Here is a 21,864-nt window from a genome sequence, read left to right on the forward strand (position 1 = left end):
AAATCAAACAAATTCGCATATGTACTATGTCTAAAGTGAAAAATACCACACAAATGAAATCTTCATTGTCGTTGAGCGTTCATTGTAAAAAAGAGATAAAGAGAGATAAAATTGATAAACACCCGAGTTATGCGAATTCGAGATACGCTAATCTCAAAATTTTGCCAGTTCGTGCATGTGGAAATATTTTTTATCATTTGTCATATTTCACATTTTCCCCAAAATGCGTTACATTTTAATATTATAAACATCCGTTTTAGTAAAAAATTTCATCTGATCATAGAAATAAACATAAAAATATCAAATAATAATGTAATTTGTAACGCGAAAAGAAGAAATCTGTCAGTGAATTTTGAATATAAACGATATTTTAAAGGAAATTCGAGTTACGCGAATTTCTCTGGTACGCATTATTCACGTAACTCGGGAAAAGACTACGGCAAATGAAGACATCATGGAAGAATAAATAAATAACTTTATATAAATTAGTAACAACCTTTGACTAAACATGTAAAATAAAACAGTCTCATTTACTATGTACGGCTCTTTTGTTTGTTCCTATTTTTTCGTATCACGTGAAGTAATTCAGAATTAAACGTCTTGAAATATTTTCAAATGTCTCGGCTCAATCTCGAAGCTACGATTTACTCGTGTAAATTCCGCTTCAGCGTCGAAATCGCTGGTTGGGGGATACATTTCCAGAAGTCAACCGGACCGTGTATACTGCCTGACATAGCACGCTTTCAAAAACAGAAAAGCAACACAAAAATCCCCGAACTGTCAGATTCAGCGAAGAAGAAGCAGAAGTTTTGTGCGTGCGTGCGTGTGAGGTAAAGGAAAAATTTCTTCTGCTCCTAGCTATCCCACAATTTGCGTTAATTCTGCAAGTATTTAAACGTCGTTTAGATAGTTTCAACTGTTGAAAACGTTACTCGTAAGACTGTGCGTGTGTGGTGGAATTGTTTGGTAATGGGGTGGTCCAAATAAGTTACATTATGTAATGTGGAAACTACTGCCGGAAAAGGACAATCGAGAGCGGCTGCAAAACCATGTGTCCTTGTGCTGAATGCACCAATAGGTAGAAGCAATAGTACGCGCGAGTGTGTATGTGCGCTTGGCTAGGTGTGCGAAACGTGCAGAAAATGTGGGCCAGTGTCGCATTGGCCGGGGTGTGTTGCACTTCGGGTGACTAGCGCACACTCGCATTCGTACAGTGTGATGCAATTAATCACATTTCACCGGCTGATGAAACCACAGTGGCTTCGTGGCAGCAGCGCGCCCGTAGAGCAATCGAGAAAACCGACCGTACACCTGTATCGGAAAACGTCACCGTACGGCGCCTTTCACTCGGATGTAGAGTGTGCGGGACGTGTGTGTGTACAGTTTGGTTGGAAGCGAAAAAGAGGGCCTGCTGGAGGGTATCTGGGGCAGTGATATGGACCACAAGTACACGTGGGAGAAGGCTGTGTGCAAACATTTGCCCCAGCAGGCGAAAGTAACAGAGGGCATGAAAAGGGGATTTCTGGTGGAAATGTTCTTCCCCGTTGGTTGTGTAATGTTCCGATGTATAATACGCTCACAGACAAGTTTTTTTTCTTTCTTGTCGCTTTTTCAGGCTAAAAGAGAAGATTCGTAAATCATATTTGGTAGAAGATAATGGCGCACTAAGCCCCTCGAAATAGCGGTTCCATACAGCACCGAATCGGACGATTGATTAATGAGGTCAAAAGTCCTCCGTTTTCATTATCGCCCAGCTAGACGAGCCTCCGTGAAAATGGATGGTGGTTGACTCCTTCGGACACAGTCCAGCTGATAAGCGGCCAAGATTCTGGGGGTGCGTTTGCGAAAGAAGAGGCTGTTCCACATGCGCTCGATTGTTTAATGAATGCCCTTCATCACCCATCAAAACACATTCCCTCCGTGATGCTGGCGATGTTCGATGACTGATTATGTCGTGTTCCTGGCCGGCTGTAACCGGTTCGCGGTGCCTAACAATGTAAAGCGAACATCAGATTGAGCGATTCGGATGGAGTGATTGCCATTACGTGGAAGTGTTAATTTTATAAGGACAATTTATTGATCCTGACACATTAAAAAACACTTCAGATTGGGCAGCACGACACGACAAAAGATGATAATTGGCCACCGTCGGTTTAGTGTCGTGTGACCGGGCAGTTAGTTGGGAGGTGGAAAAAGGTGACACACAGAGAACAACGTGCATTATCACCTTCCATTCTGGATGAATCTAGTTCACGAGAGGGAGGGACACACAAGTACAGGCAAACCGTAACTACGCAGTTTGTCCACATCCACCGATCCACCACGACTGTGGAATGCATATGGGTTGAAGTCAACGGAACGATCGTACAAAGGTTTTGTCACACGAGCGCGTTGATAAGCGCAACGAAGATTAAGGATGATCTTTACGAAACGTCCATTACCGGAGCCAATCATATGCTGCAATGTTTCTGTGTTTGTTCATTAGCGTTTTACTCGCCTTTTGCTGCGAGTTGTCGTTATTAAACTTTGAAATACCAAAACGTCCTTCAAATCTACCGGCTTTGTCTGGCCGTGGCATACATACTAGAACGATTGGTTATTGTTCTCCGATTTCGATTCGCACAGCAATCTTCAATTATGCAAACTAAGCATGTTGCTGGTGCTGTTGTGTAAACAAACCAGCATTACGGTCAAAATACTTTGTTAAGCGAGGGAGTATTTGCTTGTGGAGGGATTTAAATGTATTTAAAACAGTTTGTGCTATTATTAGCAGTTGGTAAAACAGAACCGAAGCTAGCAGACTAGTGTGTGTCTGTGAGTAATTGTTGCTAAACGCTAATCTTTGTTGCAGTTGGCTATTAGACAAGATAGGATTGGGTCTGCACGATGCACGATGTTAGTTCTAGTTCTAGAATTTCTTTTAGTTCTTTATTATGATATAGTTTATTTATTCCCATAATAGTAGAAGGTTCATGTATGTCTTTCGGAAATTTGGATCACTAACTGTGCTGAATTTCACATATTAAAAAATAATTCTGGAAGACTTTGGTACAATAATTGCCCAGATGTTATGTAGTCCGTTATAAAATTTAAGAGGCTTTGTAGTCTGTAGTATTGAAGTTTCTGACGGTTCGAATCGTCCACAAATCGACCAGACTCTAAACAAGAGGCAACAAGTACCTAATCCTTCTAAAGGATCGAAAGTTATTATTTATGTATATAATTTTAATTATTACAACTTTCAAAGGTTACATACGACAAATATAATATCTTCAGATGTATACAGTTCAGTCGCAAAAAGCGATCCAGATTGTATAATAATTTCAACGAACTTTAGTAGTGTTATAAAACCTGAAACGTCGACATTTTCTACAGAACTTGTAAACTCTGTCTTTATCACAATCGGACGTATCGTAGCGGATTGTGCAAAAGAAAATCTATTGCAAATTGTAAAAAATATGCGTATAACTTTAACTAAATTTTAGGACAAAATGGGGGAAGAGTACGAAATGTTTTGAAATTCGTAACTCTTTATTTGTTTACCAAGGAGTCTAACTGATTCAATTGAATAACAATAATTGTAAATGTTAAGTTTATGAAATATTTAGAGAATACGCCAAAGGAAAAGAGGCAAACGTCAACCAATTGGCCCAAAATCTGTATCAAATGATTCAAAACAATTGCCTTTTTACGATCCACGATCGCGATCATATCCCAAGCGGACGCATTGATCACGTTCCAATTTGCTCTCAATCATTATGTGAGCTGGCACAGAAAATTGCAACATGTGCATGTTGGGTAGTACCCCAACATCACCTTAGATACTGCAGAGCGGTTTAGTGCAACCATCAGAGACTTGTCTTAGTACGAAGTCATTCGTCTGAAGGAACCTTCAACCGGACCAAGTTACGGTTGTACGAAAAGGAAGAGTCACTTTATTGTTTTATGGATTTTCTTACATCAACCCAATCCCGGTTAGTTGGCTTGAATACGCACGCAAACCTTTGGTGGTGGACGTAATCTACACCCTCCACCCTTCGCTGCGGTCCGAGACAGTAGGGCACGCGGACATGTGTTAGTACATTGTTGTGTGCTCCGTACGGTCGGCGGGCCCGTATCTATCTGTCTCTCGTGGCCAAATCATCGTGCACACAATGCCAGTCACTCGCGAGCTGTCGTTGCGCGAACATTCGTAAAGTCCGCGACAGAGCAAGATCCGTTCCTTCGGTGCAGAACTCGCCGTGAAAGGTACGTGGTTGGTGTTTTGAGTGTGTTGTGTGTCCTTCGCGGTGGTTAAAAAAGCAATATTGTAAGGACGGAGCGCACGTATTTGAAAACCACCTTCACCCCCAGTGTGTCCAGTTCAATGATCTAAAACCCTAGTAGTGATGATCGGTTATGCGCAAATGATCGTAGCGCCAAAACTGTTTCCAAATGTGATGCATAAAAGTGATTGGGCATGGAGTAGTACAAAGCTAGATAAATGGCGTGGCGTGTTGTTAGGGAAATTTTCACGTGTTACATAACGGAAAAAAGGAATGCCCGCCAATGAAGTGGAATGAATTGGGGCTAACGATGTAGGGAACTGAATGCCGATTGTACGCTGGAGAAGTACAGTTCATGTGACTATTGGTTGAAAAGCGGCGAACAAATTATCAAATTGCCTTGAGCGATGGGTGCTGCGATGGCTCCGAGCGAACCCAGACTAACATTGAATTTACCTTCTGCGATTGAAGAATATCGTTGTATCGTTTGATTTGTTGCTCTCTTCGCTATCCATTGGCATTCTGTTACCACAACGAGAAGTCCGATCGATCGAACTTGATCTGTCTTAGATAACCCCACACCCCAAATGTGAAGGTTTTGCGATCGCTGATTATTTGCTCGTTTCCAACGGTGAACCGAAAGGCCCTGCCTTCCCTCGACTCCCTGAAAGGATCTCGTTTCTCGTCCGGTGTTGATGAACATGAAGACTCTTTGAAGACGGTACAAAAATAGAAATTGTGTTTTTAGCAAAGCCGGCCCGTGTTGCCGTCTGCCGATGGTGGTTGGCCCGGATTGTTTTGGGGGTTTGCGAGATAGAGAGCGGGTGTACTGTGTTAGTGACCGCAGATGTTTTGTTTTTAGCGCAAGGTTCGATGGTTATGCAAAATGGTGGCCCCCACCGCACACGCCGTTTTTCTTCCCTAGAACATTCGGATTCTTTTCGGACGCTCGTAACGGTTGGACCCTTACTGAGAGACATCTGCCGTACTTCAAGATTTCAATATTGGATATCAACGGCTGACGTCTGGAGCACTTTATCTAATCGTTGAAGGTTGTTATTGCTGCGTACAATAGGCATGATGCTGGTGAACATTCCTCCAAAAACGTCAACTTTCCTTGCCCTATCCCGCGAAGCACTGGTCCATTCCCGATATCAAACGGAAACACAATTTAAAATGCAATGCCTAGAGGTACTTTATCAGATTGTGAGATGGGAACAGCGAGCTCAGGGGTTTGCGGCGCTCTACGTTGGATGATAACAACTTGTGACGTAAAACCATGGACAACACCTTTCTTAATTCACGTGCCCTGGCGCTGAATGTAACAAACCACCCTATCTCCAATGCGTGCAAATCGAAAGTGACGCTTTATACGTGCTGATTTTTATTGATTTCTTGCCAATCCTAAGACACGTACCATTACGGCGACAAGAGGAAGGTAGTTTTCAGTAGAGAATTCACCTTCGCCAAAAGTTTACGGGGACAAGGCCAACCCTACCGGGCGAACGGTTCCATTTCGGATCACTTAAACAGCGGGTGTGTTCTGGGCTTCTTCCGAAAAAAGTGGAAGACCGTCAAAAAAAACCGGTTGTTGCTTTTGCGAATCAATTCCGCCGAAGCAATTGACTTCCCCATGAGTCAATGATCGCCAACCTCGACGGGAATTTGATCCGGTAGGGGAAGCTCCAAAAAACCGGCATGCACACGCTGGGAGTCAATTGTTAGCGAAACAGGTTTTTGGTACTCGCAAAATCCACAATTCCAGTTCTATCCGGTTCGATTCCATCTGAGCGATCCTTAATGATCACTTTTCAGACTTGCCTTATATGCTGCGCAAAAGCTTACCCGGTGTAGACGGGGAAACAGTTTTTGCTGATGCCGAAACATTCCTCCCGACGCGTTGCGCGATGACAAGAAAAGGAAGGAAAAGAAAATGTGATGATGCGAGTGAATCACGTGCTCCTGCTGATTAGCGAATGCGCGCGCCTCCGCAGTGCGCCGTTGCCGCGTGTGACGCATACAATCTTGCGCCGCATGTAGTGCAGAAAAATGTGTGTGCGCGCGCGCCTTGCAAAAGCGTGTGTGCGTCATCTGATCGGTGGAACCGGCACATGATGTCATCGGCGTATGTGTGAGTGGTTGGGAAGCAGATGTTATGACGAAACGATGCCGATTTTACCCTTTATCAAACATGATCGGTACGATCGATAGGCAACATCCTGGATGAGGTTTATCTGCAATTGCCAAAAAACATAAAACTGCTGATAACAAATATCTTGTTTTTTTTTGTAGGAAGTTTATGCATCTGTTGTCAAATTTACGACGTATTGTTTCTGGCAATGTCGACCGGATAGATGACGATATATGGTACGATACTGCGCAATAGGGGGACGTCTCCTTCCGGCACATCCTCAAGGATAACCTGTTCTTAGCGAAATGGCGATAATTATACACACACTCGATCGTGCAGGAAAGTTGTTCTTCTTGGAGCCGAGTGCCTTGTGCCGTGTCGTGACATTTCTATTTCGCTCTATTGACGCACGACGTTTGGTACGTTGGTTTTCCAATTGCTAGGTTGTTTCGAGCATGCATTTCGGTGTCCATGCTCTGCGACCTTGATCTTCGTCCTTTCAGTGCCATTGAACCATAATACGTATCTTATGCGCTACGGTTCTCCTTTCGACTGCTTCCATAAGTAAACAGCAGCTAATTAGCTATCCATAAACTATAAGACCATCCCATCCGGTTGATAACAGAGGGAGCACAGCAGGTTGATATCGATTTCAATACGGCACCCAGTTGACACTGCCCGCCGCTGGTTTGTTCTCCCGTACAACAACAATCGATACATAGAGTAGGGAGGGAGACCAGGCCCGGACACACCAGGGTGGTGTGCAAGTATTCGCGTGGTTCAATGTCAAGGTCGCACACGATAGTCTCGCACACTACGGAGCAACGGTTCGCGAGAGTGTTCTCGAGGCTCTTCTTTTCTACCGTCACGCGATGTACACACCCTGTTGTTGAGAAGGGTGGGGCAGCTGGGGAGGGTGAACAGTCGTGGCAGTAAAGAGAGAAGGCTATTGACCATCATCAGCCGCACCGCCCACCGTTGTTCAGTCGATGTTAATGTTTTATTTATAACCGAACCGAACGTAAAACCGTGCTAGAGGAAAACGTCCATGTGATTGAGGGAAAATCGTGCTGAAGTGGCCAATGTTTGGTGGTATTATCGTTCCAACGTTGGGGACCTGTAGCCGTTTAGTCGCGTTACCAAACATAATTTGACCTTTGTGTGTGTTTTTTTAAACGGAATTTGCGAATGATTACGTAATCGTATTATGAATTCTTTTGGTGTTTTGCGAACCTTTAAGCGATTAAATTGCAATGAAGCAGTTTAGTGAAGACTTTTTGAAGAATTACTTCTTATTTCAAATTCTTCGCAGGTTTTCTTTTATGGTGTTCGGTATTTTTTAATCAACAAACGATCGGCGTACACAAAGAGTTGTTTTATTACAACGAGAACTTCGCTCCAATCCGCGAAACACGTGTTTATTGTCGTCCCGAGCTCGTAAATTCTTTGCAAATAAGCTCGTAAACATTGAGCAACCGCCAACCATCTGATAGTGGATCTGTTTTTACGTGTTTTGCTGAAAATAACATTGAATATAGTTTTTATTGTAAAAACTGGATTTAAAGTATCAACCAGTGTGAGTTAATAGCGCTTTGTTTCTTCAATGTAGTTCTATTAAGTGTCCGATAAGAGAGGCTGACCGTGACCAAGATTGTTTTCATAAAGCCCTAGACAATTGGCAAGTGTGGTGCAAGCGTTGTGGAAATTAATGCTTTGGCTAAGTCGTTTCGCTATAAATCAAAACGAATAGCAAAACATTGAAATTAAATGAATGTTATCATAATGAAGCATGATTTGATAATGGGTTAAGGTTAAGATTAAGGTATCGTGATGCTTCCTTACCCGTGTTCCATCAATGTACACTACAATACACAGATAAACCGTGGGTAGTATTCACCATTTAATGCGACAATGTTGATAGGCATATATGGGGGAGTAGTACAATTTGGAAGCATTTTAGAAAATAAGGTTATTTTCGGTTCGATTAATGAACACCATGAACATATATTACGATTGAAATAAAATTCATATGTTTATTCTGTCGTTTTCCGGTCATAACAATTATTTTCATTCGATAACTCTAACGCAGACATGCTAAATAAAATAAAATGAAATCGATAAAAGATCTCTAATCTCCGATAAACGCGATAAAAATAAAATATAACATAATCGACATATAATAACACAAATAATCCATATTTCTTGTCATAGCACATACAACTTTTTAATTATGATGAAAAATTGATTAAATTTAGAAAAAAATCCCGGCTTTAAAACACAAAACTGGGGTTTAAAACATTAAAACACTTTCGATAAACCTTTTTAAAGTTTTGAATCTTTTGCAATCCTGGAGGATGTTTTTTCAACGTGCAGAGCGCACTACCTCCTTAATTTTCCAGCATACGCACAGTTTGCATAGTACATGAAAGTGTAACTTTTTCACCGATTACAACGTAGTAGTCCTGAAAATATGATTAGGAGTATATTGTCATAATTTTGTTTTTGTTCATTCCATTCATTTGAGTATCTGAAAAAAATTAATTGTAACTTGTCGGGGTTCTTCCTTCCTATTACAGAATCTGATCCAAATCGTCGTCCACCGACGCACCGTTTCTTCGGTACGGGTCACACGGCATCTTCCGTCGTTTAAATATTTGGACTAGTGCCTCTCGCTACCATCTCGCTTCAGAGGTTAGACAAAACAACCTGTCAAAATGCATCGCGCAAGAACAGCTCTCCATATGGTGAACCCGATGGGTCAGCAGAACTTCGGATCGTTTCTGCTGAAAAAACCAGCATCGAAGGTAACATTGTTGTGGTTTCGGCAATGCGCTGTCGTGAAAATTAGCTGTGCAAATTGTGCTTTTTTTACAGCTTACCACGGAACTAGTTGCAGCTTCGTCTGTGAAACTGTACAACTCCGCCGCAGCTGAACCATTCCTGAATGGTTCCTCGTCAAACTACATCGACGATATGTACAATGCCTGGCTGCGGGATCCGGCTTCCGTGCATGCGGTACGATAGAGTGCGTGAAATTACTGTTACGTCTTAAACTAATGAAACATCTTCGATCATTTTAGTCCTGGGATGCATATTTCCGCAACAATTCCTACGCAGCACCACCGAGCTTAGCGCCAGTACCGAAGAATCATGTCCCCGCCGCACAGTATCTCGGCAGTTCGCTACCGGCCGTGGCAGGCGGTGGTGTCGCCGTCGGTGGACGTATCGACGATAAGCTGATCGATGATCATCTTGCCGTGCAAGCTATCATTCGTAGCTATCAGGTAACCTATCCATTATGAACCATAACTCCAGTCGGTCCTCGGTCCCTTACTGCTCCTTGTGGAATCCAGATCGTCCAATTTTCGCCAGAAATTTGTCACTTGTTCTCTCTCTTTCTCTCGTGTCATGCGTCCCATCCATCTGTTTCTCGTTTATACCTTTCCCATTTATTCTTGGCGGCCAGTTAAATTGTTATTAAAAGTGTAGTACCTTTGTATCCCTCTTCCGATGGCTTAGGATAGCTACTTCCCACCTTAAATCCTCCTACCCGAAATATTTGTTTTCTATTTATTGGACAACAAGTTGTAAAAATAACCAGTGCTATGTAATAGTTATTTTTATTGCATTAGTTTATTTTGCAATCCTCGGAAGGAGTTTTTTTTTTGTTCGTTTTATCGTTTTATACATAGCTGCTCTAAACATTTTAGTTTATCTAATTTAAAAATGATTTTTTTGTTTATCTGCTAGCAATATGATACGGTTTACGTAATTGTGATTCGGTCTAATTGTTTTGCATGATTGTTCACGTCAATATTTCTGTGAACTTTTAACGAGATTTTCCAAAGTCAGAAATTCAGAAAACATCGTTTTTTCACACCGATTGGTGGATTCAATATGGCGTACCATTTGAAACATTATTAACATCAAACAACAACAAACTATATTTTGAAACAAAAAAAAAATGCATCAACACATATATCAAAAAGCGGAACAATCGAAAAAAGTAAAAATCATTTAGTCGTGTGGGAACTTTAACCAACATCTTCTGCCTGTAGATTGGGTGTAACCGATTACATAATCCCCAGAAGCGAGGCCAATGCTTGTTGAATCGTAGGAAAATGCATACGATCGTTTTGCCCTTACTTAGAAAACCGAACCACACGCATATCCACATCCAATAAGCGCATTAACATATTCTATATTTAATCACCAAACCTTCATCGAAAACTACTTACCCCCCTCTGCAGTCCCGTGGTCATCTGGTTGCGGACATTGATCCGCTGGGCATTCTGAATGCCGAAATCAACCCGGAGAGAGCGAATCTGCGTGCGAATGAAAAAGTTACCCGCAGTTATATGAACTTCGGTAAATGAAAACGCCTTACTTACTTCTACATATGTTTTTTTTATCTCTATTACCTCCCGCTAATATTTACTATAACAATTAGCTTCGCCTCTAATATATTAAACTTGCCTTTAGCATTTAAGCTTTAGTTTAAGGAGAATTTGCTTAACAAGTCTTCGATTTTTGGATTGAGATTCGGATGATGCAGAGAGGAAAGCTTTAATTAGACCTGAGATAGCAAGGCGGTTGCATTCACGGGATATTTCAATACCTTTTTTATCGGGCCATAGATTGGGAATTTCGCGAGAATTTTAAACAACTCTTGGATATTGTAGTGTGAATGGAGTAAAACAAATAACCTATTGGGAATTAGAAACGAAGAAGTAATCAAAACAATCTACCCAACAAACGTAATGGGCACCAATCACTAACCTGCTAATTATTGTTCGAGTGACGTTTTTTTCTGTACTATTTTGTGAATGTGTTACTATTTGCGATGGCATTATTTGTCTAGGACAAGTTGAAAGATGTTTTAAATAATATTGATAAACTTCAAACTGTTCGAACGACGATGGGTTGGATTGACAAAGAGATCTTTCTACTGTGTCCCTAGTTGAATAATGCATTGTGGATGTTTTGTTTGTGTGATTATTTTGTTCTGTATTTGTGTTCATTGTGCATTGCTCTACTTACGTAACGTTTTGTTTGTCCTGTGTGCGTGCGTGCAAATTATCGTGCTGTGTTTTGATGCTAAATATCTGTGTATTATTGCCGCTTTTCGTTGCAAACACTTTGGTTCTGTATATCCTCTCGTTGTAAAACATTTCCCTCCTTTCCCCAACGTTGTGAATCTTCCCTTCGGTTGCCGATTCGGTGACACAATCGTTATATAGCAAATTTCTCCAACGATCTCTATACTTCCGAAATGAAACATGACCCAAAATAGTAATATCGTTTACAGCCCATGCAAATATGACTGATTTTTGCCTTTTTTCTTCATTCCATCCTTTTTCTCTTTCTCTCTCTTTTGAAATGTGTGCGACACTTTGCTGTACTTATGTGTACAAAATCGACCGGACACTTTAATATGTAAAAAATAATATATGTTTACAAATCAAACTCCGTTCTACCATCCGTGCGTCTGGTTTTGTCATATACAACTTGTACACATGCAAACTTAATTTAACCACTCTACGCTCTTCGCTACGATTTTCGTAACCTAACAAAACTTCAAAAATTTTCTACTTTATGTGCACCACCACCCAACGCCACCACCACCACCAACCACCGCTACGTGTGTAATTATGATGATCAACAATTGCAAACTCACCTACCCACGGAACTTCACACCACAACCAAATTGTGGGGCGGTTTTCCGTGGGCATTCACATTGTGGTGTGCGCGCGCGTTTGTGTTCTGCGTGTAAATGTGTGTGTGCGTGTGTGTATGTATGTCTCTCTATGTAATGATGTATAGATCAGAGGGCATAACGTAGCCCGTCTTGACCCGCTCGGCATCAATAGTGCAGACCTGGACGATAAAACTCCGCCAGAGTTGCTGTACTCGTCCTACCGTTTCGGTGAGTATCGAACGCGGATCGTCAGGAGACCTATGTAAATGTGTAGAGTCGTAAGCCACCTGGATGCCCACCACCTATACTCTCCTGCTACTCACGCGTGTAGGGTGTATCAATTCATCTCACACACCATCTTACGCCACGCCTGTCTCACTGTATTTCCCGAGTTTTGTGTTCTTTTTTTTCTTATTTCCGTTTTCAAACGTTGCTCTCTTGCTCCAGTTATCATCTTACCCACACTACACGTTATAAGGAAAACATTTCATTTGACGGTCATTTTTTCAACCATGGTTTACTGCTAAAAACATGATCTCTGTCCATCTGGTTGTTATCGATTTTCTTCTCATTTCAAACAAAAGTTGTGAATGAAGAGTATTTCGAGAAAAGTCATTCGAATCATTAATCGCCTCTGAAAAAATTCATGAATCTCCAATGAGGTATGATTGAACGTATTTTTATTGTGTAAAGAATTTTGGAGGTGGAACTTTGGAACTTATCCTTAAGTTAGAACCATTTCTGGATTCTTTTCAAGTTGAAGGTGAATATGTAAAGGTATATTTCCATCTACTCAAGCTCGAGCAAGGTGGAATCTAGTTTGTATCACAGGCATTTTTTATTCAAAGTCAACTTCATCTTGAAAAAGATCTAGAAAGTGGTAAATATTTCTCATCTAAATTCCTCGAATATTCCTCAATTATTCAATTCTTACCAATAACTATTCTAATTTCCAATTCGTAGAAATCAATTAATAAGTAATTTAAGTTTTTAATTGCTCAAACTTTGAGATGCGTACACGAAACATGATTGGAGAAGATAAGAAATAAAAGTGCTCATAATCCTAAATCGTTCTAGAAAAATCTTTAAACTTGAATGATTCGATATTAGTAGAGATTCAGAGTTACTCATTCAGATTCATGCATCTGAATCAGATTCATCCAATGTCATTTTCAAACGTACCTTTTGGAGATATGATCATGTATTTCGTATTGACTGTCTTGAATAAAACCACGCTAAGCTTGAGCCGAACCCAAATAGGCCAGTAACAAAAAATGCAATTACTGTTTTTTTTTTGTGACGTGAATTTGCCATTGAACAATGGAACTTAATCTCAATTATGTTTGATTTCTGATTCTGTTTCCTTTTCTTCTTTGAATGCCATTTTTTTCCTCCATACTTTCATTCGATGTTTTCCGTTTGAGCATTTGTTTGTGCACTTTTCATTTCCTCGATCATTAGTACACCAAAGGATCTTGGAGTGTGTAAGCAATGAAGATCGTCTACTGCTGTTGGGGATGAGTAAGGAAGAACACCACAAAACACAGTAGAGCATGCGCTCTATCTACTTAAAGATTACTCTATTTCAACTTGCCAATGCTTATACATACTTTGTACATAATAGAATCCTTTTTTTCTGTATGCTTTTACTTCAACTGTTTGTTTGAGTCATATTTTTGTTTGTTTCTATTTCGTGTATGCTTTTTTCTTCCTGCACTATTATCTCTTTCACTTAGTTATAAGCTGCTTGCACAGGCTGCAGCACTACTTTGCTTTTTTTCCTGTATATTTGCTTTGCTTTTTCACAATTTTATAACCAGACAGCATACTAACAAACAAACTTATGTCGGGCGTGAATTGGAAGCACAAAGTCATACCACACAAGCTCGCGTGTTTGCCGAGTGTAGTAACTCTGATTTGATGCATTTGATGCAACTTTTCTTACTTCCATGATCTGTTTTCTTCCCTTTTTCTTTCTATCTTTCTCTATCAATCTTTCCTTTGTGCACCGCTTGGGAATGTACGAATGCAGTTCTAAAGCTATTTTCGTTGCTTTTACGCACAAAATTTATTGGTAACCGTTATTGGCACGCAGTGCACAGGATGCTCCATGCCTGGCTAAATAAGATCTAAAACAGTACACAAAAATAGGCGCTAAAACATAACATCCCTTGGTAAATTTTTCCGTTCTGGTTGCATTGATTTCTTTACTTTGCGTAGATTATTATCGGCTCTCATCTCCAACAACTCATGAAAAAGTTATCCGAATTTCAATCTTTTTTTTACAATACTCCTTTTGAAGTAACGTTGAACCGCAATCTGTGATGTTTGGAAGTTAAAGTTTTGCAATTGAACAAACGCGTGTTGACAAAAAAAATGAAGCACATTTCAATGCGAAAATAAACATGTTCAATTCTTGCAACATTTTAATTATTCTCATCAGGACAGTAGAATAGAAACACAGACGTAAATGAAAATGAATAACGACATTCGCTCAAGCATACCGATCAACGCAGTGAAAAATTTGTATGTTAAATGTTTGTTCATTTGATGCAATTCGTCCACGTTCAAAATCGAGATGCGTTGTTCGGATTGCTTTCGGTGCGTGGTGAATTTGTGTGATGTGAAAAGTACGGAGGATGATACAACGCAATTACTAATACGTATAAGTTTTTCTTCTATGCAAATTCATGTCCATCGTTGATGTCTGCGTAAAACAGAGGAAGCTGACATGGAGCGTGTCTTCAAGCTGCCGAGCACGACATTCATCGGTGGTAAGGAAAAATTCCTGCCCCTGCGGGAAATTCTCGGCCGGCTGGAGAAGGCATACTGTAACAAAATCGGCGTAGAGTTCATGTTCATCAACTCGCTAGAACAATGTAACTGGATTCGCGAGCGATTCGAAACGCCCAACATTATGACCTACACGAACGAGGAGAAACGTCTCATTCTGGCCCGTCTGACGCGTGCGACCGGGTTCGAAGCGTTCTTGGCGAAGAAATTCTCGTCGGAAAAGCGTTTCGGTCTTGAGGGTTGTGAAATCATGATTCCCGCGATGAAGGAGGTTATCGATGTGTCGACCCGGCTGGGCGTGGAGTCCATCATCATGGGTATGCCGCATCGTGGTCGGTTGAACGTGCTGGCCAACGTGTGCCGCAAGCCACTGCATCAGATCTTTACGCAGTTTGCTGGTTTGGAAGCTGCTGATGATGTAAGTAAAGAGGGGGGGGGTTTAAAAAACTGGAAATTGAGTTTGATTTTCATTTCATTTCACCCTAGGGCTCTGGCGATGTAAAATACCATCTGGGTACGTACATTGAGCGGTTGAACCGTGTGACGAACAAGAACATTCGGTTGGCCGTCGTTGCCAACCCGTCCCATCTGGAGGCGGTCGATCCGGTCGTGCAGGGTAAGACGCGTGCCGAACAGTTCTACCGTGGTGATGGCGAGGGCAAAAAGGTGATGTCGATCTTGCTGCACGGTGATGCGGCCTTCTGCGGTCAGGGTGTGGTGTTTGAGACGATGCATTTGTCCGATCTGCCCGACTACACCACGCACGGTACGATCCACATCGTGGTGAATAATCAGATTGGTTTCACAACCGATCCGCGTCACTCGCGTTCATCCCCGTACTGTACGGATGTGGCACGTGTTGTCAATGCACCAATCTTCCACGTCAACGGTGACGATCCGGAAGCGGTAATGCATGTTTGCAAGGTGGCTGCTGAGTGGCGTGCCACCTTCCATAAGGACGTTATCATCGATATCGTGAGCTACCGCCGCAACGGACACAACGAAATTGATGAGCCAATGTTCACGCAACCGCTAATGTACAAGAAGATCCGTGGTACGAAACCTGCACTTGACATTTACGCTAATCAGCTTATCACGGAAGGTGTTGTGACGGCTGAGGAGGTCAAGAGCGTGAAGGATAAGTACGAGAAGATCTGCGAGGAAGCGTTTGAGCAGGCAAAGACCGAAACGCACATCAAGTACAAGGACTGGATCGATTCTCCGTGGTCCGGCTTCTTCGAGGGTAAGGACCCGCTGAAGGTTGCACCGACCGGTGTGATCGAGGAAACGCTGGTACACATCGGTAACCGATTCTCGTCGCCACCCCCGAACGCGGCTGAATTCGTCATCCATAAGGGTTTGTTGCGTGTGCTGGCCGCACGTAAGGAAATGTTGGAAAACAAAACCATCGATTGGGCGTTGGCTGAAGCGATGGCGTTCGGTTCGCTGCTGAAGGAAGGCATTCACGTCCGTCTGTCAGGACAGGACGTCGAGCGTGGTACTTTCTCACATCGTCACCACGTGCTGCACCATCAGACGGTTGATAAGGCGACATACAGGCCGCTGTGCCATCTGTACCCGGACCAGGCCCCGTACACGGTCTGCAACAGCTCGTTGTCTGAGTTTGGTGTGCTCGGATTTGAACTTGGTTACTCGATGACCAACCCGAATGCGCTCGTTTGCTGGGAAGCGCAGTTCGGCGACTTCAACAACACCGCACAGTGCATTATTGACCAGTTTGTCTCGTCGGGACAAGCAAAGTGGGTGCGCCAGAGTGGTTTGGTGATGCTGCTACCGCACGGTATGGAAGGTATGGGACCGGAACATTCGTCGGCCCGTGTCGAGCGATTCCTTCAGATGTGTTCGGACGATCCCGATTACTTCCCGCCGGAGTCGGATGAGTTTGCCATTCGGCAGCTGCACGACATCAACTGGATCGTAGCGAATTGTTCGACCCCGGGCAACTACTTCCATCTGCTGCGCCGTCAGATTGCGCTGCCGTTCCGCAAGCCGTTGATTGTGCTGACGCCCAAGTCGCTGCTGCGTCATCCGGAATGCAGGAGCAACTTCAGCGAGATGACTGATGGAACCCAATTCCAGCGGTAAGGAGTATGAAGGTGTGCTCATGAAATCATCGCATTAATGTTTTTTTGTGCTTTCAGATTGATTCCCGATGCATTGACCGCCGAAAACCCGAACCAGGTGAAGCGTGTAATCTTCTGTACCGGTCGTGTGTATTACGACTTGCTGAAGGCGCGTCGTGACCGCAAGCTGGATAGTAATATTGCGATCAGCCGCATTGAACAGGTTGGTTTCCAAACACTAGCAATGTATTGGTAGAAGCATCCTTACAATGCAAATAATCCCATTTCAGATTTCGCCCTTCCCGTACGATCTGGTGAAGGCTGAGTGCGCCAAATATCCGAACGCTGAGCTGGTGTGGGCCCAGGAAGAACACAAGAACCAAGGTTGCTGGACGTACGTGCAGCCACGCTTCGACACCGCGATCAACTCGACTCGTGATTTCAGGTGAGCATTTATACCGTTGCATATGATCTTTTACGGTTACGTTTTCTTGTGTTCGTTGTCCATCCATCTGTTCATTCCTTATGAAAATAATACACAACAAACAAATGCATACAGCAAACACGAAGACACACATACACATGCACTAAACAAACAAAACTAAAACATTCCTTTGGTTCGGATTAGTCGGAATGGGGTTTCTACTGTACTCGCTCTCCACCACCCTGTAGGATGTCTGTTTTCTTTTGAGATGAAAAACAACATCGTTGCTCCTATCTACGGTTTGGTTGCAGCATCTTTCTTGATTTATTGGTATAAACAAACACATACACTACATACAGGACATAAGCATACACTAAACCACCGCCTCCATTCCTTTTCCTCCATCATATCATGTTTGTCTACGTTCCATGCTCATCCACTATTTGAATGTTTTAGACAAAACACGTACAAAAAACAACCTTCCTACTTGAATAGGTAAAAGGTATTTCGTTTCTTCCTGCTCTGCACCCCTTTAGTACTGAACTGCTGTGCCACTTGTTTTTCTCCTATTTTTCTTTCTCTTCCATACTCACCAATAAAAAAACTTAATTCTTTAGATGAAAAGCGCACCCTTATTCTACTACTGCACCCCCACCGTATTGCTCTCTTTGCGATGCTCTCTATTTTCCTTTCTATCACTTCGTTCCCTATGTCTGTTTCTTCGCTCTATTTATCTGTTCTTTAATCGTATGCTAGTAGAGTTGCGCATTAGTAGACGGTACCGTATGTAGTACACAATTGGCTGTAATGCGATAAGTGTTTCAACGGAAATTTCACCCCTCAATCGATTGTTCGGGGTTGTGGTGGGATGCAAATTGAGTGACGGATGCACTGATATACGGGACAGAAGGAGCGCGCATACCTGCTTAACAAAAGTAATAGTTTAAACAATTTGGCCATTTGTACAAACATATCCAAAATTTTAGTTCGGTGATGGGTTTAAAGCTCTACAAAATCTACTACTTAGCCAAGAATAGTAAGAAATGCAAACAGGCTTATCCTTCACAGCACAATCGATTAGGAACTTAACTTAATTCGTGGCAATTTGGGAGTTGGATTGGAGGATTGGAGGAGTAATAATAAAACAAAATAGTTTAATCAATTGCAAGAAGGTCTTCTACTATTCACAGCGTTCTTAAAATTGCTGGAAGATATTTATCGTTCTCTAGAAAAAAATTTCTCCTAGGAGATTCTCCATTGTTAATCTTTTCCTACTGCGGAAATGTTATTCATATATGTGGTGTGTGCGAGTTGTTGTATGAGAGTTCTCTCAAACGAGAGTTGTATCTAGTTGTCAAGTAACAAATGAACTTTACAGTGGAAGTAAGAATTTTGCCAGTCAACATTTAGTTGACGTATTATGGGCATACGGATTTGCATGGAAAATTGTACGAATAGAAGTGTAAGGCTATCGGCCTAGAGAAACCAAATTTGTCTGTAACATACATAAAGATATCGATTGTCGCCTTCTCTACTTTTTTGGAACCTCCTTTTTGAAAAAGGAAGGCAGCACCATCTATTGAAAACTGCCATGAATTAAGTTAACGTACTAATACAAAGTATTCAATCAAACAAATTTATTTAGTCACTCACTGCTGTTCACCACTTATCGTTATCATTTCGGCTCGATTTTAGAAAACGACATAGAGTTATTTTTTATGTGTTTTTATAATCTTGTTTTGCATTCCAATCAGTTGATAATAATGTCTCTATTTGCTAATAATACACTTTGTGACATCCCTAGTGTGTTGAACCCTTTTTATTTGTAAGTTTTTTTTTATTATGTTTGATTGATGTTTGGTTTGAATAGCAGTGATTTCTTCGTTTTTTTTTTTGTGTTATTTTATTAAACCATTCGTTGATTGTGATAAGGTAATGAATTAGGATTGTTCTCTAGTTTTGACGATAAGTTGCATTATCGCATTGGAATATTTATTTTCTTTACACTACAAAATAAGTGGTAGTTGCATTCGCTTTCAAGCTACCTTAAGTTCACCTTAATCAGCGTAAAGCGAAGGCGAAAAATGTTTTCCTATCTTATCCCGTTCACCCATAACATAAAATAAAAAATGCTTCACACGATTTAAACGAAATTGAATTCGGACACAACAAGCAAAAGCAATCGACCAACACGAGGCCCTCCCTCTCGTTCTTCATTTTGCAGCGTCGAGGGCGACGAAGGAGCAAATGAAGGTGGTTACAAAGATGTGTTTGAAGCATACAAACCTAAGAAACGGCCGTCGACCGCTGGCAGCGATACCCGACAGGAGCCCGCGGCATCAGTGCATTCGCCGCCAAGCGTCACTAGTACCACCACTACGGTGCCCGCCGGAACTGACGCGCCCTCCGCCAACTCACCCAAACCCCAAAGTTCTTGGTTTAGTCGTTTGTTTGCCTTTGGCAGCCCGGATACTGCCAAAAGCGCCAATGCTAGTGCCGCTACTACTACCGCCACCGCCAGCCCGGCGCAAATCCAACAACAAACACAATCCTCCACATCTACATTCCCATCATCCACCCCCACTAACGATAACCGTAGCCAACGTGCCAATATTCATAACCACAACCCTACTCCTCATGCCCGTATTGACAGCGTGCAAGAAGAAAAGCTTGTGCAGCAGAAAACCGGCCAAGGATTCAATATCCCGCAGGGTACATTTAACTCTCCGACGAGCGGTTCCGCGGCCAGCAAGGGTCGCAAAGTGCGAATCTCATCGCGACCACTTAGGTGAGGGGCCTCAAAAAACCAAAAAAAAACATACACAGACCCAATCTCTCTCTTCCTACTAGCTACTACTACCCGTAATAATATGAATATTATAATGTAGCCGCAACAGCTGCAGCATTAGCGAGCGGCTACTGCGCTGTTTTTGCTTATTGCTATTTAACGTGTCAACCTTGCGCAGTAGATTGATGTAAAGTTCAGTAAATTCGGCAAAACATTGTTCGTCATTTTGCTTTTGCGTTTGCGAATTGTTTAAGCGCTTTCGTGTTGCAGTTATGTTTGTTTCTTAGTATTATCATTTTTAAAACCATTATAATCGACTAGTTGAAAAATGCTTCTGTGTGTTATTGTTATCGTTGCTGCGCAATGTTAGCACTTCGTGTATTTGGTTGCTCTTGTCGATTTTTTCTTATTATTTTCATCTTTAGTTTTCATTTCACTAAAGATTAATTGGCACTTATATATGCAATTGGTAGTGCATTAGTTTAAAACAAACAAGCACTTTGTTTATTATTTCTTCTATTACACATGTGCGTTGTTTGTTACAAACTATTTTGAAATTAATTTTTTTTTGTTATTTTATAATTATTTTTACCACTGGTATATAAGTTTTGTTTAATTAATATAACTAACTAACACTAACGAATAGTGTAAAGTCTTATTAGATAGTTTATTTTTTAACTGTTAATTATTAGATGTGAATTTTAGATAACCATAGTTGACAATAGTAATTGTTTTTTTTACGTTCTTTTACTACCACTCTTACTACTAACTATTTAATGCTTTTGCATCTGTACAATAATCCGCTTTAATTTGTGTGACAATTTTCCCCTGCCTGCGTGCTTAATTTCCTGTGTGGCATGGGTTTTCTCACAAGATATGCTTTTTACTTTGGCAGTAACCATTGTCGCGTTGCATATACTGTCAGTGAATCCATTTCTGTTTTACACGCAATATACACTGTTACCACTTTTCGTTACTCGTTCGTTCAGATTCAATGTTGTGTATACATCCCACCCCATATTACAGCGTGTTTTCCATGACAATCGTAACTCCCAAATTCATTTTTCCATATATATATTTTGTGTTTTGTATCGAATTAACAACCACATATGATTGAACGATGCATTGTTGCTAAATTTGCTCTAGAATATTAAAGTTTCGAATGTTTTACCATTGTCGTCTTTATGGTTAAAGGAGAAACACTAACTTTTCGTTTCGTTTGACTTTTCCCTATATTTTTGTCTTCGGCTGCAACGACAACGACAAATGTTATGCGATCTACCCTACCACTATACCCACACAGCTATGTTGGACGTCCTTGTGGTGCATCTACCGCCACGGGCTCGAAGGCCCAACACATGAAGGAATTGAAAAATCTGCTAGACGACGCGATGGCCTTGTAAAATGGTTTGTGAGAGGTGCTGCAAAACACAAGATTCGGTCGTGTTGTGGGTTGGTAACTGCTGAAGGAACAAACCAAAACCGCGCAGGTCCCTACGCAGCATAGGCAACCTCCGACGAAAGCAACCAGCAGACGAGCGCGCGGCGATGATCTTTTTTTTTGTTTGAAATGAGGTTTCCTATCCCTTTGCTCGATAAACGATAACACACAAACGACCGACAGGGACGGCACGAAAAGCGGTTTTATTTGTCAACCGCCGGACTATATTCTACGATATTA

The 21,864-nt window shown here is 41.7% G+C and overlaps 1 protein-coding gene across 2 annotated transcripts; it reads left to right on the top strand.

The window, feature by feature from the left end:
* Positions 1-9,110: 9,110 nt before the first annotated feature.
* LOC128714723 (2-oxoglutarate dehydrogenase complex component E1) lies at positions 9,111-21,586 on the top strand. 2 transcript variants are annotated; one of them, XM_053809603.1, is made up of 9 exons: positions 9,111-9,200; positions 9,271-9,411; positions 9,477-9,680; positions 10,647-10,764; positions 14,815-15,305; positions 15,374-16,989; positions 17,050-17,194; positions 17,262-17,416; positions 21,487-21,586. In XM_053809603.1, the coding sequence occupies exons 1-9, from the start codon at positions 9,111-9,113 to the stop codon at positions 21,584-21,586; spliced, it is 3,060 nt and encodes a 1,019-aa protein (XP_053665578.1). The 2 variants fall into 2 exon arrangements, with proteins under 2 accessions (XP_053665578.1, XP_053665579.1); XM_053809604.1 differs by lacking the exon at positions 10,647-10,764 and adding an exon at positions 12,220-12,322.
* The last annotated feature ends 278 nt before the right edge of the window (positions 21,587-21,864 follow it).

The sequence above is a fragment of the Anopheles marshallii genome, chromosome 3 (assembly GCF_943734725.1).
Source record: "Anopheles marshallii chromosome 3, idAnoMarsDA_429_01, whole genome shotgun sequence".
In the NCBI taxonomy this organism is placed as follows: Eukaryota; Metazoa; Arthropoda; class Insecta; order Diptera; family Culicidae; genus Anopheles; species Anopheles marshallii.